We start from the raw sequence: 27,606 nt of genomic DNA on the forward strand, positions 1-27,606 counted from the left end.
GAGGCCAACTCTTCAGACAGGGATTTCACTGGACTGTGGGACATAAATTGATACTTGTGAGGAGTGTGCCTCTTAGCTCAAGTAGATACGAGAGAGTAAACGGGTAGTGTCTCTCCAGAGGTGAGACGGGAAGACGGAGAGGGTTAAGAGCTGGTTGAATAGATATGGGGAATCAGGGGTGGAAAGGAGAAGTGTGCTGTCACAGTATGGGGAGAACAATTAGAGTCACATAACAATGTATGTATAAATTTTTGTATGGGAAAAAAAAAATGGGTCAAAGCCCTGCAATGGGGGACTCGGAAGACACGTAGTGAGCCGTTTAGGGAGCCTGATGCATGAGATTGGATTGCTGGTGGGACTGTGGAGAGTGACACACATTCAAAGCAGCCAGTTGGCCACCATCTCTGAGCGAGGCACTGCTTTTTCCGACTCTGCTTAAAATCCGAGGCGCCAGAGATTTGGTTGCTATGCAACGTGTATGCTACCCTTGTTTTCTATGAAGGAGATTAGGCTTCTAGCAGGGCTCCAGCCCATAATTTTTCCTGTTCTGGTTCACTCTAATTTTTAAAAAATTCGGGTCTGTCCCCGTTTTGCTTCCTTGGCCATGACTGAACCAAGAATAACTGCTTCGAAGCCCTGATGTAAAGGTATGATTCCTAGTGTAAAATTGTAATTTTATATATTTCTATTTTTAGTCTATTATGCAAAAATAATTTACTTGGGTCCATAGTTCAAAACAATCAGAGAAGGTTGCAAATGTGAGATTACTGTTATTCGAATAATTACATGAAGCAAATCTATGTGAAAAATCAAAGTCCAGTCATGTTTTTCTCCTGAAATGCTTTTTCTTAGATACACTGGGATATCAATTAAGTATTTCTGAAATAAATAGAATGAAAGTGATTTTACCCTGAACAATGTCATTAAAATTATGAGGCAGGGCAGGAGGTTGTGGGGCAGAGGCGTGAGCATCATTGGCTAACATGGGTGGGCTCAGCTTTAAGTCACAGCTCCAGTATCTCAAAGAAAACAATACTAATGACATCTTGAGACAGTTTCCAAGTGAAATGCTTACCTATTCTCTGGAGATGTAGGCAGCACAGTGGTTAAGAGTATGGCTCTGGAGCCAGATTGCCTAGGTTCAAAGATTGGCCCATGTACTTTCTAGCTAGGGGACTCTGACCAAGTGACTTCTCAGATTTCTCACCAAAAATGTTTACCAGTACCTATATCTCAAGGAACTGCTGTAAAGATTTAATGTATAAAGCTATATAGAATATTATGTGTCTGGTAGATACTGTAAGATGATGATGATGGTGGTAGTGATGATGAAATATCATTACTATTAGCCTTTCTGTTCCTAGGAAGAACAGAAGCTAACCTTTTCAAGCCCAAATACAGGCTGCTTTAGCATGGTGGTGTTAGGCACCGATTTGGAATGATCAGCAGTGGTAACGTTCTAAAGCCTTTTACTGAGAAGGCCTGACTTCAACAGCTCATACTTCGTGAAAATATTTAACATTCAGGGTACACTACTCCTTTGTGGAATAAACATCTATCCTCTGAATCTGTGCAAACAATGTCACTCTAAAAGCAGAAACAATCTCCATGGGGAGCAGAGGACGGAGGGTGATAACATTAAATGTGTTACAGTGTGTATGGGGTATGATTGCCCATAGATAATATTCATGATGAAAGGCAAGGGAGTCACTTGGTTCCCACTTCCTTCACTCTTCAGCTTTGCCTAGATGCCTATCTAAAGATAAAGGACAAAACATTTATTCCCACAAACCTCTCCCTGCATGCTAAAAGGGCATGAGACGGAGGAGATCTATGCAGAAGGAAGACTACTCTAGCGCCTAACAAATGGCAACAGGATGCTGCCCTGTTTACACATGCCACATCTTCCTGGTGAGTCTGAGGGAATGACTGAGGACAGGAGAATGGGGGAAGTGGTGGTTGCAGCAACAGGAAGCCAGAGCTGGGGTCCGGGAGTGACATACAGGTTGGAGTCAGGAAAGGTCTCAAGAGAAACAAGAGAGTATACCAGAAAGAAGGGGTGGGGGTGGGGGTGTGTCTTCCAGGCCTCAGAGTCATGGGAGGTTTGTGAATCCAGACTGTACCCAAGTAAATGATAAGTTACAAGTGATCAAGAACCACTGGTCTGAGAATATAGAGACTTGGTCGGTGATCCAGATGCCCAGAGATAGTTCTGTAGACGTTATGAGGACTGGAGCATCCATAATTGCTTGGCCCTGACAGTGAGGTGAATGGGAGAACTCTGCCTCCCCAATTTTGGCACTTTCTGCAATGTGATATACTCGCGGGAGATGCTGTTGGGCGTGGAAACCTCAAGGGGAAAGACAAGAACAATGGTTGAGAATCACTATTTTTGAATATACCTTCACTTTTCCTCTGCATTTGCATCCTGTTAACTTCATGGTGACTGCTTTTGGCAAACAATTTGTTCCCAACTACTGCTGAGCTTGAGGTGCCTGGCACAGGCTGTACAAAATTCCGGGAGTTTGAGGTATGAATGTTTACAATATTTCTACAGACAGGATTCAGAGAGTGTGCTGAGTTTAATGAAGAGTTCTTGGATTCTTCAGGAAGCTTTTCTTCTTTGGGCTTGCCATTTTCCTCAGGAGTCAACTGTTCTTCTACAGTGAAAAAGACAAGGGTGGTTATCTTCAACAGATTTACAGCTCAAACACTATTAATAGAGGTCAAAAAGTCCTAATTCCCCACAATGGTTCACTTAACTCACGTTATACTGAATCACAAACCTCTAACACAAAGTACATGGCCATCCCCTCCTTGGCATTTGTAGTAATGGGCACTGTTCTGAAGTCCAAAATGATTCTATGACCTCACCTGTATTTCTCATGGCAACTATTCCTTGCCAGTCTTGCCACCAACGCTATAAACACCTGACTAAAGCGTTCATTTTTTAGGAACCCATTCTTTACAACAATTTGTTATAATATGATCACACAGTTGATTTCTAACATCTGCTTACTACTTGCACAGTTAAATGTTCATTAGAGAAAGGTGCTAGGTTTTTCTATTCCTCTTTCTATAAGCTTTTAGCATTGCAAAGCTGAATGGAAAATGTTATTGTAATTATTTTCTGTCTAAGAAGAAATGACAGCTATGCACTTCTGAAGGGAATAAAGTGCTCAAAAATGCTGCCAAAGTGGCCTAACGGCCAAACTGATTTGGGGAAATATAGTTCCTTACCCACAACACCACCATCCCAAGAGCACAGGAAGGTGGTGGTAGAGGGACTTCTCTTCCCAATCACTGGGGGCATGTAAATGCTATTTACCTTTAGAGGCAAGCATCTTTGTTTTGGGGAACTTAGGAGAGAGAGGAGCAGCATAAGGTAGAGGTTGCTGAGACGATCGTTTGGTGCTTTTCTTTCCTGATAAATCTTCTTTTTCTATTTTTAAAAAATAAAGGTGTCTGTTATAACTAATTAATATACTTCAGCATTTTCATGTCATCAGCATAAAACAGTCTGTCTCTAAACCATTTACCTGCTGTAACTTTATTAACAATCTGCCCATTATTTGATTTTAAATTTTTTAAAAAGTTTTTAAAAATTTTTATCATGGTGAAAATACACATAACAAAACATACACCATCTCAACAATTTCTACATGTACAATTCAGTAACACTGATTATATTCTTCAAGCTATGCAACCATTCTCGCTATCCTTTTGTGAATAACATGTCTTTATTTCATCTTATTAAATATTTCAATAACATCATATTCAAGATTTAGAAGCATTTTCAGGAGTATGTCTAGACTTCATTATTCTGGGGTCATCGAATTTCTCTAAATACATTACGAGGCAGTCAGGCAACCCATTATGTCTAAAAAGGCATGGGAAAATTGCTCCATGAGCAAGGGAAGTTAAGAGAAGGAGAAGATATGGTACAATGGACACCCTATTCTGTAGACAAGAATCCTGGCCTAAGGCTACCCTTAAAACCATTCTATTGCTTACTTATCATTCAACCAAATGTATTTCTACCTAAAGAACCTTTCTTTAAACTATGATCCTCACAGCAGACACCTCAAGTTATCAACTACACCCTAAGTACCAACCAGTATCTTGGTTTAACCTCCAGCTAAAAGGACAAATAAGGTAAAATAGAAATCAAGAAAGTCTAATAGGCCTCAAGAGGGAAGAAAGATTGCAATGAGAAAGCACTAAAGCCAAACTTGATCTGCTTCAAAAGTTTGGCTGGGGGCCAGGCAGACCCCTCAAAATCATCTGATGAGTAACTTTCAGCAATCCAGTTACTGACTGATATTGTATGAATGAGTTCAGGAGAGTTCTAACCACTTTTTATTTTTTACCCATGGCCTACAAAATCAACAGGCAAAACATATTTTAGCGCATGATAAATATTTCTACAATTAAGGCTTATTTAAATTCTAAGGAAAAGAAATAATTGACTTTTTCATAATCCATTTACTGATACAGACAACTCTAGCACTAAAGTACAGTTTTCTCTAGCAGTTTATGTCAGAATCTTAGCAAGATCAGAAAGTCTTATCTTTTACTTGTAATATACTAATATTTTCTTTATGAAAAGCTTACAAAGTTGGTAGATGGTCTACTATCTGGAGCTGACATAAACATAAAATATACAATTGAAATTGATTCTTGACCTTTGCTTCTGGGTAGTATAGTAAGCTAAGGCAGGAAAATGTTCCTGCAGTGCTAACTAGAAAAAGCCAGATAATTTACAAAATATTGTAAAAGGCATCATAGAGCGGCACGTCTAGAATGGCATATTAAGAACCTCCAAAACTCCACTCCTCCATAAAAGCAACAAAAACATTGGAAAAAATTGTCAAAATCAGCTTTGCTCTGAAAATTAACTAAAGGCCTGCAACAATCCAAGGAATGTTTATTCAAGAAAAATGGCCAAATCTTGGTAAGAACAGTGAGGTTTATGGCATTTTAACTTGCCCTAATATCATCTCCCTCTCCCTAGTTTCACAGTAGCCTTGAAAACCAACAGCTTCACAACTACAGTAGCTAGGAAAACCAGCAGCCTAGCAGCCACTGGACAGGGCACAACAGCTCTGGTGCTCCTCAAAAGCCTTATCCCCAGAAAACTGTCACTATTCAACCTGTCTTGCAGCACACTGAAAAAAGTCCCATTCTTGGGGTGTCTTTACATGACCTGAATCAGAACCCAGACTGTGTGAACAGTCCTATCTCTAGGCATCTATCAAAAACAATCATCAGCAGCTACCTTTTACTGCTCCTATTTCATGGCTGGCATAACGTAGGCCAAGAGTCTACATATACTTTCTCTCAATCTCACAACTCAAGAGGTATTTATTAGCCCCACTTTACAGATAAGGAAATTGAGACTCAGTGAGGTTTGGTACTTTGCCCATAGGCACAAAGCTAGTTAATGGAAGAACTTGGATTAAAATTTAGGAGTCAGACTTCATGCCCTTTCGGCATAGATGAGGTCTGACAAACTCCAACTGTGCTCTTTCCATCCCACAGCTTCTTCATGAGGCGCCTTGGTGGTGCAGTGGTTAAGTGCTCAGCTGCCAACCAAACGGTTGAAGATTCGAGCCCACCAGCCGCTCCGAGGGAGAAAGCTGTGGCAATCTGCTCCCATAAAGATTTCAGCCTTGGAAACCCTATGGGGCGGTTCTACTCTGTCCTGTAGGGTCGCTGAGTTGGAATCAACTCAACAGCAACAGGTTAGTTTAGCCTCTTCATGTGTACTTTAGCAAGGATGTCATGGCATCACACCTTTCTTTTTCAAAAGGACTCACTGGGCAGCTATACTACAGGGGAGAAACTAACTGGAAAGAGGATTCCAGGTAGAAAATTGTTGGACTAAACCAGAGAAGAGGTTAATAAGGTTCTGAAACAGGTTGGTGACAAATGAATAGAGACAAGGGAATGGATAAGAGATCTCAGTAAAGTAGAGGAGATAGGATTTACGCGGAAAGCTGTGAATGGGGAAAGCTGTGGGTGACAGGGAAGTCCAGAGAAAAAGGAGTAACTGAAGATGATGCCAAAGCTTTACACTTGAGTGAAATGAGAATTAAAATCCCTGGTCTTAAACAGATAGTCTGTTACAGTACTATATACTCCCAGCATCAGCAGCACTTGGCCAAGGAACCATGAGCCTGTGACACTTGAGGAGAATGTCAGCTACTCTTAGAAGACTCACATACAACCCTGCCATAATCAGCAGACTATGGTTAATCTTCAGGAATCACATGGAACTGGGATAAACCTCTTTCAAAGAACACTTGCTAGAAAAACCCCCCAAAAGGTTTCTTATTTCAGGGACCCAAAGCAAGAAAGAAGCCTTTGGTTCTGCAGGACTATACTACATCCACCCTCTTATTCAGACATCAGTTTGGGGTTCTTGTGGAAGAGACACGACATAGCTCAAATGTTAAACACGAGCAGATCACTCATTTGTCACCTCTCTCAATGACTGCAACAAAAATCTTTATCATTACAGCCACTAGGCTAAAAATGCTCTAACTTCTTAGGATTATAAAGGTCAATAATGTTAAAGCCATACTTCAATCTAATAGAAAATATATAGCTCTGTGATCTAGTCACAAAGAAACCAAACATAACCTATTGGTTTTGATTCTCAAGTTCATTATGAATCCAACAAGAAATTATTTTTTCTTTCTGAATGAACAAAAATTACTATATATTACAAATTTCTAATTAGTTCATTGTGGTTAAAATGCTTACTGTGAGACAGACACAAGGAAGAACTCTGAATTAAACAAGATCCTCAAGTTAATTATAAAATACAATATAAAACGAAGCACAGTATAAAATTTACACTTTCTCTCACCTGATTTATCACTATCATGCTCCACAGGGCTATGAGTATTACTCTTGTAAGAGCTAAAAGGCTGGCTACTCAAAAGGTTATCACACTGCAGGCTCTGGCAGAAGGTTTCAAGAAAGCGAAGAGCGAATGATGCGCTGTTCACTGGAGGGAGCTGGATAGAATGATTTTCCCCGTCGAAGGAGGCTATTAGGGTGGAAAAAGATGATGTCAAACTCAATCAGGAAGATGAGAAATACAACACTATCAAAAAAGTCATCAAGTTTAGAAATGTATTAAAAGTCTACTTTGTGGTTTTTGTAATTCATAAAGGAATAATCTTAAATTATAAAAGTTCCTCTCATTCAAACACAACAGCCTGTTTTGGTAAATGCATTGTCATTTTAAAATATTCATAAAGTAAACAACATCAGAAACCCACTGATCTATAATAACACTTCCTTCTATTCCAAACATTCCATGGGTACAAATGTTATGATATCTGATCACACAATCATGGAAGCCAGCTGTACCCTATCTTTTAATGACTTCCTGAGTAACATTTTTAAAGCTTCTTATAGATCAGTCTGTTTTCCATAAAAATCAAATTATATTTATCAGCCAAGGTACTTTGTCTATAATGAGCTTAAAACAGCATGTAAAAGGAAAAATCTGTACCCTTTGCCTCAATTTACAGTATTACTATGGCATTACTTGTTTATTTTGAAAGTAAAACTAAACTTTCCAAACCAGGTTTAAAAGTCATTATAAGATGTTAAAATTATATTATAAATATTATAGTATATCAATATAAATAAACATATTATAGTTTATAGAATACAAATATTATAAAATAGTCTACATATTAAAGAGTCCTTGCCTTCTCGACACCTAAAATCAAACACAGAAAAGAAGTTTAATAAAGGATTAGATGAGCGTACCAGTTATCACTTCTCCTCCACGATGATCTGGCTTAAGGAATCCAAAAACAGTCTTAGTTTGAAGGGCACAATCTACACAGGCCTGCACAGTCCGCCGGAGCACAACATTCACAGGGCCAGGCCCAAAGTGGTCGGGCAGTTGCTGGATTCTCTTCTGATCCAGGTGAGGGCCAGAGTTTCCATGTTTATTTACATAGACACAGACTTGGGGGAAAATGTGCATAAAGATATAACAAACAATGAGATTGGTTAAAAAGAACTTTGTGAAAATACTACAGTCAATTACTTCGTCCTACTAGCCACTTCTCTCAAAGAGAACCTAAATCATAGCTACTATCAATGATCATTTCTGCTTCCTAAAATATATATATATATATACACACACACAAATGTTTTCACATTTGGGTAAAGATATTAAACATACAAAGAAATAATCAAAATGCTTACTCAAATTTCTAGAATTTTATCCAAACTGATTATACAAGTTTCAGTAGCATCACAAAACAATTTTCCATACATTCCCACATTATATAAAATGGTATAAAGATAGATCAATATTTTCATCTTTTAACTGTACACACACTAAGAGAATTTTCTTTCAAAACTGGTCATATTTGTACATTCCCTTTTGGAGTGAATTTATTTTAAATCACCAATATTGTACCTTAATTGTATTTTCTAAAGTAACCAAAAAATTTAAAGTATATGTCACAGTAAGTTATAATGACACAGAGAACTTTATTTCATTAATCTTAAGGGGAAAAAGTGTTTCTTCTATATATGCTGAGGTTTACTGAAGAAATTTAAAAAAAATAAACTCTTTCCTTAGTATAATGAAAACATATGATATAGAAGCAATTAATCTATAATCACACAAATGTCAAGTTTCAATGATTTTTCTTCACTGAGAAAAGAAAATCAACATACAATGCAACAACACAAGGGTACATTATTAAAAGCCATTCAAGACTCAACCGTAGTGCTGACAGTATGGACAAAGTTCTACTGGACACAAGTGAAGCTAAACAGGATTTCTATGTTTTATCTCCTTTGCATTATCCTGCTAATGGATTAAAAACCAGAAATAAATAAACTGACAAAATAAGATGTTATAGTAGTCATTTTTTTCTTTTAAGTGATTTTTATTTTTTAAAAAAAGTATAATTTCTTTCAGTCAGGAAAGAAAATTTTGGGGAAAACGTCCAGGGAACAGAGGAGAATAAGGGAGATACAAGCCTAGGAGAGGAAGCCATAGAGCGTGCTTTAAAACACAGGAAAATATTCAAAGGATAATAAGAGGGATTTATTTGTCTGCGTCTGTGTTGTTTCATACTCTTCACACAGGGAACAATTTAAAGTCACATGCCCCTTGCCAGGCAAGGACCTGTCAAAAAAGGATACTTTTAAAAGGCATTAAAAAAGAGTTTGAGGTAGCTTTAAAAATGCATGCAATACAAAAAGACAAAATAACTGTGAAATGAGATAAGAGGAAAACAAGTATAGATTCGACAATTATGTAAAATTTTATAAATTTTACTGAAATGGATAAAATAAGGGTATTGACTTTTCATGACTCGTGTATTTAAACAGGTTGTTGATCTTTAAATATCAACTTGAACAATCATAATTTAAAAATACCTTAATATAAAAAATACTAATAAAAATGTTTACTATTATCCTTTTTCTTTCCTCTTATTTTATTTCCAGGATCTCAGAGACACTGAAAATAACACAGAATAAAAGATTAGTAATTTTAGTCTTTTAAAAATACTAATTTACCTGTAGACATCACTATTTTAGATGTCCCAGGAATGGAACCCTTATCATTTGGAGGAATGCCACGGTCACTGGCCACCAAATTTACACAAGCTGCAGATGTAGAACACAAAGCAGGAAGACTTTTTTCCTGTTTAAAAAAACAAAACAAAACAAAAAAAAGGAACACAAGTATGCATTACCCTTAAAAAAATTCCTAGATAAGGAAGTCAGAAAATTATTTGCATCACTGGTTCATGGAGTTATTAGTTATCAGGAGTCCTCAGGGTTGACACCTCTGTGTGTGTCATGTACTACGGTACTTTCCAAACTGTTCTCAGAGGCCTAGAAGCTGTCCAGATCAGTAGGGAGAGAGCAAAAGTCTGGGATTTCCAGCCCTACCCCCTGCTCTAAGGAATCACACTTTAAGCTAAATAGTTAATTCTGTAAAACTTGCTTTACATTTTGAGGTTCCCTGTATGACAAGGTTTTTTTTTCACTCCTAAAGAAAATCTGTAATCTCTAATCCAGAGCAAAACACCCAATGACAAAACAAATCAACAAGGCAGAGGATGAAGCTTGTCTTTAGAAAGCAGTCTTTACTGTATCTAGCCTGCATTTCTCCATATTATACACAAGAATTTTGACAAAATTACAAGTGGTTTACTGAAGTCCATACAATATTATGCCTATTGCATGTAAGAACCAAATGTCTCCTGGGCACTGTTAAGCATCACTAATGTTTTTGTTTATTTTACACCAACCCTTGGGGTTTTGTGGGAGCTACTTTCAAACACAACTCTCCAACATCACAGAAGGGGCTCTTGTGCCTAGAAAAAGTAATAATAGAGGACATTTAAAAAAGGCAGGACAAAGAAAGAATTAGGATAACATCCAATGTTGTTTTTCTTTATTTGTTTAAACTAATGAATGTCATTTGGGTTCACAGTATTCCACTAAATCGTGTTATTTTTAAGTGTTGAATTATAATTATTGGGTTGATATAATCTTGTTATTTCAGTATTTAAAATATCTGAAATTTGAATCCCTTGACTTGAGACATACCAAGATATGTCTGCATTAACATTACAAATTGAACAAAGGTACATTTACTTAGAAAATGTACTTCTATAATTCTTAAGGAGAGGAACAAAGTGACAGTTGGCAAAGAGTCTTTTGCAAGAAAAGTTGTTAACTCTAGTTCAAAGACTTTCCGAATAACTATGAACGCAGCAGCACTGAAACAGGGATGTAAGTAACTGTACGAGAATCTTCACCTTCACATGATGAAATAATAAAGCTAAAGAGGATGAAAGAGAATGGAAATGTTTCCTTTGAAACAAAACATACAGCTTGCTATTAAAAATATAAATATATTACAGTCTCTGTTCCCCCAAAAAACAATGCTTTCAGAAAGATCTCTTCAAAGTTGTCAAATAAGCATTAAAGTTATTTGAAAATAAAGGAATAAAAAAGAAACTATTTGGAGTTGCCTCTTCATCATTATACCAACTAATCACAAAGATCTTTTCCAGAAGCTGGAAAATCTGCATTAAATATGTATCAATGATACCCTTAATGCATTTTAACTTTTATTTAAAATCAAGTATTATTTCACTTAAAATTTTTCATCATTAGCTTTTCTTAATTTTATGTAGTTTATTTTTAATTCAAAAAATTTTGTTAATTTACATTAGAATAATCTACTTGTTTTTTAAATGCTTATAACTTTATATTTGGAATGTATTCGTTTTTATCGACTTTTGATTTTTGTTTTATAAAATTTGAATACTTTTAAAGTAAAAGTACTGGTATTAAATAACTATTTTTTAATCAAAAACTGCTATTGTCATTTTGCTCCATACTGTCAACATTAGCTGAAACAAAACAGCAATGTTATAGATGTTCATTCATATCAGCTGGCGGAACTCAGAAGTGTTTAAAGTAATATTGCTGAAATTTAATTCAGCCTCAATAGATCTGGAAAAGAAGACCTGCTGGCAAAATGGTTAAGCACTCGGCTGCTAACCAAAAGGTCAGCAGTTGGAACCCACCAGCCCCTCCGCAGGAGAAAGATGTGGCAGTCTGCTTTCATAAATTATTACAGCCTTGGAAACCCTATAGGGCAGTTCCACTCTGTCCTATGAGGTAGAACTGACTCAACGGCACACACGACAACAACAGATCCAGGAAGATTCAGGTTCACCTATTTATTTTCAATCTATCTATGCCTTTATAAGGTTGTGTCATCGGCATAATGCAGGTTATTAATGAGTCTTCCTCTAATCCTGATGTCCCATTCTTCTTCATATAGTCCAGCTTCTCGGATTATTTGCTCAGCATACAGATTGAATAGGTATGCTAAAAGGATATAACCGTGACGCACACCTTTCCTGACTTTAAACCATGCAATATCCCCTTGTTCTGTTCGAATGACTGCCTCTTGATCTATGTACAAGGTTCCTCATGAACACAATCAAGTGTTCTGGAATTCCCATTCTTTGCAGTGTTATCCATAATTTGTTATGATCCACACAGTCAAATGCCTTTGCACAGTCAATAAAACACAGGTAAACACCTTTCTGGTATTCTCTGCTTTCAGCCAGGATCCATCTGACATCAGCGATGATATCCCTGGTTCCATGTCCTCTTCTGAATCCGGCTTGAATTTCTGGCAGTTCCCTGTTAATATATTGCTGCAGCAGCTTTTGAATGATCTTCAGCAAAATTTTACTTGCATGTCATATTAATGATATTGTTCGATAATTTCTGCATTCGGTTGGGTCACCTTTCTTGGGAATAGGCGTAAATATAGTTCTCTTCCAGTCCGTTGGCCAGGTAGTTGTCTTCCAAATTTCTTGGCATAGATGAGTGAGTACTTCCAGTGCTGCATCCGTTTGTTGAAACATCTAAGTTGGTATTCCGTCCACTCCTGGAGCCTTGTTTTTTTGCCAATGCCTTCAGTATTTCGTTCTGTTGTACATGGTTGCTATGAGTCGGAACACACTTGATGGCACCTAACAACAACAAGAACATGCCTTTATATTTAGAGTGCATCTCTTGTAGACAGCATTATTTGGGTTTTCTTTTATTATCCATTTTGATAACCTCTGCCTTTTAATTGGAGAGTTTAGTCTGCTACTTTTAATGTACTTATTGATATATTTGGGTCTGAGTCTACCATTTTATTATTATTTTTTCTATTGTCTCCTCTGGGTTTTGTTCCTCTATTAGACCTCCCTTCCTGTCTTTAGAATTTCATTTTAATTTTCCTATTGGCTTTTTAGCTACAATTCTTAGCATTTTTTTTTTTTTTTAACAATATAAACTGGGGATTACAATGTACATCCTAATCTTTCCACGGTCCACATAAAGTTAGTATTGTACTACCTCATGTAAAATGTTGAAAACTTGCAATGATATAGATCAATATCTCTCACTCCAGGCCTTTACACTATAGTTGTTTTTTTGTATTATATCTATGTCATAATTATTGCTTTAAATAGTCATATTGTTATTAAAAGGAAAAAAGCAAAAATGAAAGTCATTTACATTTACCCAGATATTTACCACCTTGAAAGCTATTTTTTCTGGGTTTCCATCTGGTATAATTTCCCTTTGGCCTGATGAACTTCCTTTTTAGCATTTCTTGTAGTGCTTATCTACCAGTGATGAATTCTCTCAGCATGCTTTTACCTGAAAATGTCTTCAGTTCATCTTCATTCTTGAAGAATATTGCTGCTGGATATAGAATTTGGGGTTGACAATTTCTTTTCTTTCAGTATTTTAATGATGCTGTTTCATTCTCTTAGACTATCCGTGGTTTTTGATGAAAGTCAGTCATTAATCATATCATAGTTTTTCTGCATGTACTTTTTCACTTTTACACTGCTGCTTTCAAGATTTGCACTTTCTCTTCGTTTTCAAGTTTGACTACACTATGCCTCAGTTTAGACTCCTTCATGTTTATTCTGTTTGTTGTTGGTTATTTTGTATCTGTGTATTTCTATCTGTCATCAAACCTGGGAAATTTTGAGACGTTATTTCTTTGAATATTTTTTTCTACTCCGTTCCTTCTTTCCTTTCCTTCTGGGACTCCAGTTACGTAGGTAAGACCTTTAGTGTTACCTAAAAGGTCTCTGAGCCTCTGTTCATTTTCTTCCCCAATTTTTTTGTCAATCTTTTTTTTTTTTTTGGTTTCAGTTTTTCACATTGGGTAATTTCTATTCTTCTATCCTCAGGTTCATTTACTCTTTCCTCGGTCACCTCCAGTCAATTAATTCTGTTCAATGAATTTTTTTGCTTCAGATATTAACACTTTTCGGTTCCTGAATTTCCATTTCATTTTTTATCCTTTCTGTTTCTCTGCTAAAATGGCCTATCTCTTATATATATATTTTGAATCATTGAGGACAGTTTTAACAGCCACTTTAAAATCCTTATTTGCTAAGGTCCAACATCTAGATCATCTCAGGGTCCGTCTCAGTTGATTTTATATTCTCTCAAGAACGTGTTTCATTTTACTATGTCTTTGTGGGTCAGGTAATTTTGGATTGTGTACATAGGGTTGCTAAGAGTCAGAACCAACTCCACGGCACCTAACAACAACAATCCCAGACATTATGAATGTTAATTTGTGGAGATTCTGGGTTCTGTTATTTTTCTCTGATGAGTGTTATTTCTTTTGTTTTAGCATGTAATTATCTTGGTTGAACTTCAGATTCTGATCTTGGGCATAGCTCTAGCCTCAGTCGAGATTTTTTTGTCTTTACCTAAATCAGTGTGTGTCCCATGCATGCTTGGATCAGGGGTCTGTCAGAGATGTTCGAAGACAGAATTTGGGGATCCCCTCTGGCTCTCTCCCTTTTAAGATCATATCTACCCCCACCCACCCCCATTCTCTTCAGCAGCCACAGTTTTCCTGGCTTCAGTGTTCTGGTTTCCCCCAGCCAAACAGACTAATTTTTCCACCAATACTCCTGATGACTCGCAGGCTATATGAAGTACACCTGACCCAAGGCTAAAAGCTACAAAAATGGAAACTCATTTCATATAACAGCCCTCCTCTGAGTATGTACTCTTACCAAAGTCTGTCTTCTTCTGTTCACTCTCCACTGTCTTTGGGTAGCTGTTTTTTGTATTATTTCCAGGTTTTAGAATTGTTTTCTTTGGAGGAATCAGTGAGATAGGATCTGACTCCAGCATTACCAAATTTATCTTATTGATTCCTCCCTTGGTTTATTGAGGTATAATTTACATATAGTAAAATTCACTTCACATTGATCTTTAAAGTATACTGAGTTTTAAATACACCACCTGAACACAAAAATACCCATGCAGTACTTTCAATGTGGTTTCAAATAAGTCAAATACTATTAAAAGCTTTAAGTTTACTCAAAAAGAAATACCAATCTCAATGGATATGTGAGGACATAAAGAGCCTCATACACTATTTAGTACATTTCTAAAGGGCCTCATCATACTCTTACTAAATTCCTAAACTGTGTGTTACAAATAAGGCACTACACAGACCTAAAACACAAATCAGAGAGTAGGAGATACAACTAACCTTTTGGCCTTTTTTCTTTGATGTGTTATTTTTAAGAGAACTGCCCTTCTTGGGGACTGAAGTCTGTCCAGGTGGTTTAGTCCGACCTGATTTCTTGAGCTGCTGTGTTGGTAAGATTTGTTCAGTTTTCTGTGGAGGCTGCATTGAACGTCGGGTCACTTTGGAAGGGGAAGATTGTGTTTTTGCTATACTCTTTGTATTGGAAACTGAGGGGAAAGAAACAGAATACACACACACACACACAATTAACATGAATTCATGACTCAAAAGAAGTTTAAGTCACTCTAAAAACACTCCCAAAGGTTATTCACTGAAAACCACTTAAAATAAAGGTACCATTTAAAATGAAGTTTTAGGTGTTTTAAGATTTCATATTATCAGGAAAAGTCCAATTTTCCAAAAAAAAAAAAAAAAAATAACAATACCGCATCATTCAAAGAAGAATGTAAAAATTATAAGAAGAACCAATAACTTCAAGCCTAGCGCAGTAAAAATTTTTAGCAGTTCACCTTTTGGCTGCTTCCCATATTTTTAATCCTTAGCACAGAAAAGAATCTTTCCTTCAGAAAACACTATCCAATTATGCCATATTCAGAAATCGTTTTACCCATCAGTCTCGAAAAACATAGTGAAGCAACCACTTAGAGCTCCTGTTCCATCTTTTCAAAGGCCAGGGGAATTCCCTGCTCTTGATTTTTAATGGCTAAAATACTAAGTTCCTATAGGTATGTCTAATAACAAAGATGCATATACTATAATATAGACTCGACATTAATGCTGTCATGAGAAGACCACTATCACACTCAAGTGATTTGTTTATACTAGTTACCAAGTAGTCCAATCCAGACAGTTTCAATATTTCAAATGAAGGTTACCAGCCAGGTTGCTTTTGTCTATGTTCACAGTTACGTAAAAAGAGATATTTTTATTTATACATCTATGCAAAAATCAACTAACTTTATTTTGAAGGCTTCATTTTACAACTTGAAACCAACCTACTGCTTTGCTCTTCCCAAACTCTCTGCAGCCTTCTTATCCACCTTCTACAGTTTAACAAGCCAAGAGGAGGAACAGCCTACCCTCAGCTGCCAGGGCAAACTGAGGACACTTAACTGCCACCATCACTTTCCCCCTTATCTGTAATAATTTACCTACTTACACTAGTCTAAGTTTTCTTACCTCATTACCATTATCTACCCCACACTTCAGGCTCACTTCTACTCTTAAATAACTCAGGTAACCTAACTCACATTATTTCTTCTTACACAATCTCCCTGTCATCATCTTCAAGAATTTAACCATCTGTCATGGATTGAATTACATCCCCCAAAAAATGTGTGTATCAATTTGGCTAGGCCATGATTCCCAGTATTGTGTGGTTGTTCTCCATTTTGTGATTGTAATTTTATGTTAAAGAGGATTAGGGTGGGATTGTACCATCCCCCTTTACTAAGGTCATATCCCTGATCCAATGTAAAGGGCGTTTCTCCCTGGGGTGTGGGCTGCACCACCTTTTATCTTACAAGAGATAAAAGGAAAGGGAAGCAAGTAGAGAGTTGGGGACCTCATACCACCAAGAAAGCAGCACCGGAAGCAGAGCGCGTCCTTTGGACCTGGGGTCCCTGCACCTGAGAAGCTCCTTGACCAGGGGAAGACTGCGAACAACGAACTTTTCTCCAGAGCCGACAGAGAGAGAAAGCCTTCCCCTGGAGCTGATGCCCTGAATTTGGGCTTCTAGCCTACTAGACTGTGAGAACATACATTTCTCTTTGTTAAAGCCATCCACTTGTGGTATTTCTGTTACGGCAGCACTAGGTGACTAAGACACCATCCACATTGCTGATGCTTCAATTCAACATCCTGACCTCATCATCGGAGATTTCAGACACTCCCTAAAATTGTTATACTTGGCAATTTCCAGGACTCCTCTATCTCCAAGATAACCAACTCTGCCCCCTTTCTCTACCTCCGATTTACTTACCAGTCATCTTTGCTTTGTATCAACTGATCACGCTTTTCGTTCTCATCATGATATCTAGCCACAAGCACCCTCCATTTTCATCCAATCCATTAGCTTTCTTCTGGCTTTACTTAAATTCCCAACTCAATCTGTATCCAACTGTCCACCTCCACCATTACCCCCCTAACTAGTATCCTTTCCTTTATCATTCCTTGATCTTTGACCATATCAAACATGTAAGCTCCCACCTCCAAGTCACACTGTCATGTGGTCCTGGGCTACAGAATAAATGTCAGCAAATTTTTTCTATGCCAGGCCAGACAATAAATATTTTAGGCTTTGCAGGCCATATATGGTCTCTGTCCCATAATCTTCTTTATTTGTTTGCTTTTTTTTTTTTTTAATAATCCTTTAAAAATATAAAAACTATTCTTATCTCATGGGTTATACAAAAATTGGGCATGGGTTGAATGTGGCCCTCAAGCTATAGTTTGCCATCCCCTGCTATAGAATCAAACCAAAACCAAACCTGTTGCCCTCAAGTTGATTCCGACTCATAGCGACCCTATAGGACAGAGTAGAACTGCCCCATAGGGTTTCCAAGGAGTGGCTGGTAGATTTGAACTGCCAACCTTTTGGTTAGCAGCTATAGCACGCCGTAGCTCTTAATCACTGCACCATCAGGGCTCCAGCTGCTATAGAACATTAGGATACTACTCGTCTCTATAAAACCCACAATGACCTCAACTGGGGTGTCGCTGCTCTGACTCACTGATTTCCAAGTATGTTTCTGTGGCAGAACTTTTTTCTCTGTTAAAGTTCCCACTCCCTCCACTCTATTCCATTTAACAGCTAACCCCACCTTCTACTTTATGAGAAGATTAAAGGCTATCTTTTGGGAGTGACCTTAACCATCCCACTTCTCTGTCTTACAATACTTTTATTTTTAATCATTCTCATCTTTTCCTCTTGTATCTACTTTTCTAAGTCTAACCTCCTTTTACTTATGCCCTAACACTCATCTTCTTTGGTTCCTCTGGGACAAACAATTTCAATCATCTCCTCTCTCTCCGCGGGATTTAATCACTTTTGCTTTTCCAATTATGCCACCCTCCTTTCTGTCTTTTAACAAAAAAGGGTATCAAATTCACTCCTCTGAGTCCAGTTGTACACGCTAAAAAAAAAAAAAAGGTCAACAACATGAACTCCTATGTGAATGGCGCACTAGTCAATAAGTTCTCTCTGACAGAGGGAGTCTTGGGGTCTTTAAAAGCAGATGTGGAGACATGCTTTTAAAGGGAAAACATTAACAAGTACAGATAACACGCTGGTAAAACTTTTCAAGCTTGAAAATTTCACCTTATTGAATATTTATTTCCAAATAGTAGCTTATTAAATATACATTTCTGCTGACACATGCAGGTGGCTTTATTGCTGAAAGATAGTGCTTGCCTTCTATGAACTGTGAAAAGACATTAGCACATACAATTACCACAGAAAAGAAAATACACTTAGAAATTAAGAGCAACCACCTATTTCCAGTTACTGTTATATATGTGCTGGATTAGGTTATACATGGATGATTTCAAGAAGAATTGAAATGGATAAGAGATATAAATTAATATGTAGCTTGCTTTTGAGCCAAAAAGACTTAGTAGAAGTATGGTTGCTTACTGTTCTCCAGATTTTCCATTCACCATTTAGTTAATACCAAATGTAGTGAGCATACATTTACTGCGCTCTTTTTACTAGTCTAGGCAATTTAGGAAATTTGAAAAAAAAACAAACACAGTCCCTGTCATATAGTTCATATTTCATGTATGTGCTTGTGTATTGGAAACCCTGGTGGCGTAGAGGTTAAGAGCTACGGCTGCTAACCAAAAGGTCGGTAGTTTGAATCCACCAGGCACTCCTTGGAAACCCTATGGGGCAGCTCTACTCTGTCCTATATGGTCGCTATGAGTCAGAATCGACTTGACAGCAACGAGTTTGGTTCGGTTTTTTTGGTTTGTGTATTTGTTCATACATAAAATTCCTATTCCTTAAGTAGCTAGATATATAATTTCCTTTCCCTGAAATAGATTGAAAGGTATATATGTAACCATATGATGACAAGGGCAGAATTTACCATAGAAACAGACACTAAGAACTTGGGGCCAGATTTAAATAAAATCAAAATCTCAACAGCCAAAAAACAGAAGCGCAAGATACAGTTTGGAGAAACTAGAACCGAGTTAAAAAAAATCTACCACTTGTATATGGCTTTGGACTCTTTTCCAGGTTTAGAAATTCTTTTCAAGACATCTCTCTTTATTCTTAAAACTGCATGTACAATAAAACTTTCATCTATACTAAGGATCTTTCATACTGATAACTAGAAAACCAAAGAAACAAAATAAACCTCAATTTAGAAAAAACATAAAGATATAGGCAGGATTTTTTTCACAACAATCTTAAAAAAAAGATATAGACAGGGATAGTTACACCTAAACTATCTAACCTCGAGGCCTGGTGTTCAGAGAAACTCAGCTGTCCCGCTCAATGTTTCTGCTTGGAACTTTGCTTCCTGTCCCACAGAGTTCAGGCTGTCATAATCTGAACAGGCTGTCATAATCTGGGCAGCAATAAGGGCAAGGAGGTGGTAGAGTCAGGTGTAAACCCTCTGAGTTTCCTCCATTCACCCCTGTTGTCATGCCACACAATAGCACTGGTACCCTTGACTGATGTCCCCAGACACTGCCCCATTTCTTCTCCCCCACCTCCACTGTATCAGAGGTGTCACCCATCTCATCCCAAAAGCCCAATCTTACTTCAAGAATTAAATGTTCATAACAACCAAAGACCTCTTTAAAGTGTTAAAAAGGACTAAGGTGCTCCTAACCCAAGCCATGGCGTTTTCAATCGCCTGATATGCATGTGAAAGCTGGACAATGAATAAGGGAAGACCGACGAGGAACTGAAGCCTTTGAATTGTGGTGTTGGTGAAGAATACTGAATATACCATGGACTGCCAGAAGGATGAACAAATCTATCTTGGAAGAAGTACAGCCAGAATGTTCCTCAGAAGCAAGGATGGCGAGACTTTGTCTCACATACTTTGGACATGTTATCAGGAGGGACCAGTCCCTGGAGAATGACATCATGCTTGGTAAAGTAGAGGGTCAGCAAAAACGAGGAAGACTCTCAATGAGATGGATTGATACAGTGGCTGCAAGAATGGGCTCAAGCATAACAACGATCATGAGGATGACACAGGACTGGGCAGTGTTTCGTTCTGTAGTACACAGGGTCGCTATAAGTCCAGATGACTCAACAGCACCTAACAACAACAACCAAAGTTTCCTTTTCCTCTGAAACTAGCCTTTTGAATACCCAAGGGCTGTTACTGTCACATAAAAATGACTTTACCTTTCCATAAGTATAGTGAGAGTCTTTTAAACACATGTCCATTTCCTCATTTTCAGCAATAAAAATCCTTTTAGAAAACCTCAAATAGGCTGAGAAACTCTTGAAGGAAACCGCAAAGGGTAGTTAACAGCGGAAAAGGAAACAGGGAAACACGTTCCTGTTACTTATCAGAGTAGGCATTTGGAAACCAGAAGCCAGCTCAGGACTAAGAAGTTTCTGGGAAGAGGCAGGATAAAGATCAGATGGACAAGAAGCACTGGTACCAACTGCTCTTTACTTACATCTATTCCTTCCCGTGCTTCTCACTATCTAGAGTAGGAACACTGGTTCCAAATTAATTAAGTTCAAATCCATCTCTTTTCTCCCTCGGCTAATAACTATGAGATCCTGGGCAAATTATTTAACTTTTGCATGTAGCACATGGTACACACTCTATTCAACAACTGTAAAATTCTAGCACTAAGCTCCCCAGGCAGTCAAACATAGGACCCTTGATGCTCACACAGTGCACATACTGTGTTTATCTCTACTGTTGTAAGTCTTATAGCATCTTATCTTTACTTGTATATCTCTGACCAAACACTTTGAGTTCCCTTAGGGAAGGAATCATGTAAGTTCCATTGTTATATCCCTAACACCTGGTCTAGGGCCTGCCACATAAGAGCGTCTAGTAAATGTTTGTTGAAGGAATGAATGTTGAATATTCGAGTTTTATCTCTGATCTTATATTCCCATAGAAACAATTCATGCATTAAATAGAATACCATGGCTTGATGACAATATTTTACAGTTTTCTTGGCAAAAATGTACTTCAATTGCTAATCAACCAACTTAAAAACTAACTTATACAATATATTCCATTTAAAAAGGAAGGAAGGAATGTGAATCAAACCCACAATGAGGAACCACTTCACACCCACCACTTGTTGTTGTCAGATGCCTTCTAGATGGTTCGCACTCATGGTGACCCTATGTACAACAAAACTAAATGCTGCCTGGTCCTGCGCCATCCTCACAATCGTTGCTATGTTTGACCCCATTGTTGCAGCTACTATGTCAATCTATCTCGTTGAGGGTCTTCCTCTTTTTCACTGATACTCTACTTTACCAAGCATGATGTCTTTCTTCAGGGAAGACTACAGCCTTCAATATGGATTACACCTCAACATAAAGAAAACAAAAATCCTCATAACTGGATCAATAAGCAACATCATGATAAATGGAGAAAATACTGAACTTGTTAAGGATTTCATTTTACTTGGATTCATAATCAATGCTCACGGAAGCAGCAATCAAGACATCAAATGACTCATTGCATTGAGCAAATCTACTGCAAAAGACCTCTTTAAAGTGTTGAAAAGCAAAGAGGTCACTTTTAGGACTAAGGTGCACCTGGCCCAAGTAATAGTGCTTTCAATTGCCTTATATGCATGCAAAAGCTGAACAATGAGAATAGACATATACACACCCATGTTCATTGCAGCATTATTCACAACAGCAAAAAGATGGAAACAATCTAAGTGCCTATCAGCAGATGAATGGATAAACAAATTATGGTACATACACGCTATGGAATACTATGCAACAATAGAGAACAATGATGAATCCACGAGCCATCTCACAACATAGATGAATCTGGAGGCCATTATGTTGAGTGAAATAAGTCTATCACAAAAGGACAAATATTGTTTGAGATAGCTATTACAAAAACTCAAGAAAAGGTTTACACACAAAAAGAAACAATCTTTGATGGTTATGAGGGAGGGGAGAGGTGGGGAGGGGAAATCACTAACTAGATAGTAGACAAGTGTTAACTTTGGTGAAGGGAAAGACAATACACAATATAGAGGAAGTCAGCACTTGACCAATGCAAAAGAAGATCCTTAGAGGAACACAAGGAAAAACAAAACAAAGAGGCAACTACAGTAAATACAATAGCACATACAACCCTACATCAAGAGTAAAAACAAATAATAACTTACAAGCAGATACATAGGCAAATATGTATGCTGAAGGAGGGTGTATAGGAGTATACCCACGTACATATATAAGTTAGGCTGTGGATATTTCTATATACATATTTATATATACCGTAGGTATATGCATATATATAATAGAGCACAAAGGGGGCACAGTCATAGAAGCTTCCTAGACACAATCAAAATACCTTGAGGGACCCAAGGTATTGGGGGTGAGCACTGGGGACCATTGTCTTGGGGGACATCTAGGTCATCTGGCATAACATAGTTCATGAAGAAAATGTTCTACATCTACTTTGATGAGTAGCATCTAGGGTCTTAAAAGCTTGTGAGAAGCCATCTAAGATACATCTGTTGGTCCCATCCCATCTGCAGCAAAGGAGAATGAAGAAAACCAAAGACACAAGGAAGATATTAGTCCAAAGGAAGAATGGATCACATGACCTACAGCCTCCACCACCCTGGCCCAGAAGAACTAGATGGCGCCCGGCTAACACCACCGACCACTCTGACAAGAATCAAAATAGAAGGTCCTGGACAGAGCAGGAGAAAAATGTAGAACAAAATGAAAATTCACAACAAAGACTAGACTTACTGGTCTGACACAGACTGGAGGAACCCTCAAGACTACGCACCACTGACTCCCTTCTAACTCAGAAGTGAAACCACTCCCAAAGTTCACCTTGCAACCAAAGATTAGACAGGCCTATAAAACAAACAATAATACACATGAGGAACACGCTTCTTAGATCAAATATATGAAACCAAATGGGCAACACCTGCCCAAAAGCAAAGACAAGAAGGCAGGAACGGAAAGGAAAACTGGACAAATGGCAACAGGGAACTTGGCGTGGAAAGGGGGAGAGTGCTGACACATTGTAGGGCTTGAAACCAATCTTACAAAAGAATCTGTGTATAAATTTTTGAATGCGAAACTAATTTGCTCTATAAACTTTCACCTAAAGCACACACACACACAAAGCTGGACAATGAATAAGGAAGACTAACGAAGAACTGATACATTTGAATTATGGTGTTGTCAAAAAATATTGAATTGGCGGGGCCAAAATAGCAGAGTCATCAGACGCTTCCGGTGGACCCTCTTACAACAAAGACCCCAAAAAAGAACTGAATTGATTATATATGACAATCTAGGGGCCCTGAACATCAAAGGCAAAGTTGAAGAATTGGACTGAGTGGCAGGGGGAGGGAGAGACGGTTCGGAAGCAATGAGGAGTTGCCAGACCTGATTCAGTGGGAACCGGAGTCCTTCAGCCTAGATCAGCTTGGGGGTGAGCCATGAGGTGGGCAAGCAGCAGTGCTCGGGAAGCGTTTTCCACACAGGGGAGACTCAGTGGCAGACTCTACTTAGCCATCCAGAACCAGTGAGAAGCAGCCCTCAATCAGCAAAAGATAAGTTCTTCTTTCTGGCCTACTGCGCAGATCAAAAACACCCCCCTTAGGGAAAAACCTCTCTCCCATTTACCTACCCACTCCCTGCTCTGCACAGGGTCCAGGATCAGCTTCAGCGATTACCAAGTCCCCTGGGCTGGAAGTAGGACCCATCACACGCCAGGAGCCATTCTCCCGGCCTTGGAGAGTGAACAAATTAACAGGGGAAAAAATAATCTGCCGGCTCCCCTAAACCAGGAATTCAAGGTAGGAACACCTCCTTTGCCTAGGTACAGGCATAAGGGATCCATGGACTTTGAGTACCTTTCCACCTGCATAGACTTGTGTGGGCCCATTTCAATAGCATAGGCCCTCATTACCGCAGTAAAACAGGGTATATACGTGAAGTCTAACTTCAACTGTTTCAGCTGTGAAGGTGTAGTTTCATGACATTTGACACTACTCTCCCCATTAAGCAGGGTCTTCACCTACCCACATCAGGGGCCTGAGGACTGGTGGCTCCACCCACGCTGCCTAGCCACCTGCAACAGGGGCCTAAGAATAAGAGGTGCTCCCCAGTCCTTACAGCCAACAGCAGTGGGTGCTCATAATCCAGCTGCAAAACCCACCCATCTATGTGCTTTAGGGAACAGGGACACACTTTCCTACTAGACACTCGAGGGTGGCTGTCGGCCCCCTGCCTTGCTCAGCCTGTGCCCCCCCACTGTAGCCGGATACCTGTGCCTACACCAATCACCCATGCCTGTCTAGAACTGTAGGTGAGAGCCTGTACCACACACTTGCTGGCTGACTACGTGGACACCTGACCTGAATCCCTACCCTACAGGAGGAGTGGGCAGACTCCTGAGCTCACCTACTTAGTGACAGGTCTGGCCACCTGGTAGCAGGACACTGGAGCTTCAGGGGCGCTAGTGACTCAGATAGCTCACAAGAGCAGCCTATTTGGGCATACCAAAACAAAACAAGGAGCTAAGACATAATAAGCAAACATAAAATAAATAAATATAGTAACTTACTGATGGCTCGAAGACAACAGTCAATATCAAATCACACAAACAGACAGATCATGATGGCTTCAGAAAGCTCCCAAAATAAAGAATCTAGAAATGTTCCGGACAAAGAAAATTTCTTGGAATTACCAGAGGCAGAACACAAAAGATTAACATACAGAACTCTTCAAGATTTCAGGAAAGAAATTAAGTAAAATGCAGAACACACAATAGAGGAACTTAAAAACATTGAAGAGCATACTGACAAATTTAACAGGCTGCAAGAATCCACAGAGAGACAACAATCAGAAATCCAGGAGATTAACAATAAAATTTCAGAATTAGACAACTCCATAGAAAGTCACAGAAGCAGAGTTGAGGCAATGGAGGTCAGAATTAGTGAGACTGAAGACAGTATTTGACACTAACTTATTTGAGGAAAAATCTGATAAAAGGACTTAAAAAAATGAAGAAACCCTAAGAATTATGTGGGATTCTATCAAAAGGAATAACCTATGAGTGATTGGAGTACCAGAACAGGGAGGGATAACAGAAAATACAGAGAGAATTGCTGAAGATTTATTGGCAGAAGACTTCCCTGATATCTATCCAAGATGCTCATCAAACCTCACATAAGGCAGATCCCAAAAGAAAGTCACCAAGACATATTATAATCAAACTTGCCAAAACCAAAGATAAAGAGAGAATTTTAAGACCATCTAGGGATAAACGAAAAGTCATCTACACAGGAGAGTCAATAAGAATAAGCTCGGACTACTCAGCAGAAACCATGCAGGCAAGAAGGCAATGGGATGACATATACAAAGCCTTGAAGGAAAAAAACTGCCAGCCAAGAATTATATATCCAGCAAAACTGTCTGTCAAATATGATGGTAAAATTACAGCATTTCCAGATAAACAGAAGTTTAGAGAATTTGCAAAAACCAAACCAAAACTACAAGAACTACTAAAGGGAGTCCTCCAGTTAGAAAATCAAAAACATCAGATAACAACCCAAGACTAGAAAACAGGACACAGCAACCAGATATCAACCCAGACAGGGAAGTCACAAAAATAAATCAAACGTAAAATGCTGAAAATACAGAAACAGATGTCAGTATGTAAAAGATGACATTAAAACAAAAAAGAGGGACTAAAAAATGTAGACATAGATTTTTCATATGGGGAGGAAGTCAAGGCGATATAAAGAAATAAAAGACTGGTATAAACTTAGAAAAATATAAAGACTCAGCAAATACAAAATCAACAATGATGAAAAAGAAGAAAATAAAACACATAAGGAAAAACAACTCAGTACAGAAAAACACTAAGTGGAACAAAGAAACTATCAACAACACACAAAAAAAAGACATCAAAATGACAGCATTAAACTCATACCTATCAATAATTACACTGAATTTAAATGGACTAAATGCACCAATAAAGAGACAGAGTGGCAGACTGGATAAAAAAACATGATCCGTCTATAAGCTGCCTACAAGAGACACACCTTAGAGTTAAAGACACAAACAAACTAAAACTCAAATGATGGAAAAAAAATATATGAAGCAAACAACACTTAAAAAAGAGCAGGAATGGCAATATTAATCTCTGCAAAATAGACTTTAAAGTAAAATCCACCACAACGGATAAGGAAGGACACTATATAATGATTAAAGGGTCAATACATCGGGAGGACGTAACTATAATAAATATTTACGCACCCAATGACAGGGCTCCAAAATACATAAAACAAACCTCTAACAGCACTGAAAAGAGACATAGGGCGGCTCCACAACAGTAGTAGGAGACTTCAACATACCACTTTCAGTGAAGGAAAGAACATCCAGAAAGAAGCTCAACAAAGACACGGAAGAGCTAAATGCTAATCAGCCAACTTGATCTCAGGGACATATACCAAACACTCCACCCAACAGCAGCCAAGTATACTTTCTTTTCCAATGCACATGGAACATTCTCTAGAATAGACCACATATTAGGCCATAAAGCAAGCCTTAACAAAATCCAAAGCATAGAAATATTACAAAGCATCTTTTCTGACCATAAAGCCATAAAAGTAGAAATCAACAACAGAAAAAGCAAGGAAAAACTTTCAAACACATGGAAACTGAACAACACCTTGCTCAAAAGCTACTGGGTTATAGAAAAAATTGAGGATGTAATAAAGAAATTCATAGAATCAAACGAGAATGAAAACACATCCTACCAGAACCTTTGGGACACAGCAAAAGCAGTGCTCACAGGTCAGTTTATAACAGTAAATGCACACATCCAAAAAGAAGAAAGGGCCCAAATCAAAACATTAACCCTACAACTGGAACAAGTAGAAAGAGAGCAGCAAAAGAAACCCTCAGTCCCCAGAAGAAAGGAAATGATAAGAATTAGAGCAGAATTAAATGAAATAGAAAATAGAAAAACAATTGAAAGAGTTAACAAGACCAAAAGCTGGTTCTTTGAAAAGATCAACAAAACTGATAAACCACTGGTCAACCTGACAAAAGAAAAACAGGAGGGGAAGCAGATGAGCAGGATAAGAAATGAGATGGGTGATATCACAACAGATCCAAATGAAATTAAAAGAATCATAACAGAATACTATTAAAAATTGTACTCTAACAAATGTGAAAACTTAGAGTAAATGGACAAATTTCTAGAAACTCACTACCTACCTAAACTAACACAAACAGAGGTAGAACAACTAAATAAACCCATAACAAAAGA

At 38.1% G+C, this 27,606-nt stretch overlaps 1 protein-coding gene across 1 annotated transcript in view; it reads right to left on the reverse strand.

Annotated features, from left to right (window-relative positions):
- SCML2 (Scm polycomb group protein like 2) overlaps window positions 1–27,606 on the reverse strand; it is an 85,914-nt gene that overhangs the window by 10,492 nt on the left and 47,816 nt on the right. Inside the window, exons 6-11 of the mRNA XM_023737252.1 lie at window positions 15,116–15,321; window positions 9,571–9,697; window positions 7,792–7,995; window positions 6,875–7,057; window positions 3,329–3,442; window positions 2,403–2,660 (exon numbers count right to left, since the gene is read on the reverse strand). Of these exons, the coding sequence (XP_023593020.1) occupies window positions 2,403–2,660; window positions 3,329–3,442; window positions 6,875–7,057; window positions 7,792–7,995; window positions 9,571–9,697; window positions 15,116–15,321 (1,092 nt within the window). The remainder of the gene's footprint in view (window positions 1–2,402; window positions 2,661–3,328; window positions 3,443–6,874; window positions 7,058–7,791; window positions 7,996–9,570; window positions 9,698–15,115; window positions 15,322–27,606) is intronic.

This window comes from Trichechus manatus, unplaced genomic scaffold, assembly GCF_000243295.1.
Source record: "Trichechus manatus latirostris isolate Lorelei unplaced genomic scaffold, TriManLat1.0 scaffold00100, whole genome shotgun sequence".
Lineage (NCBI taxonomy): Eukaryota > Metazoa > Chordata > Mammalia > Sirenia > Trichechidae > Trichechus > Trichechus manatus.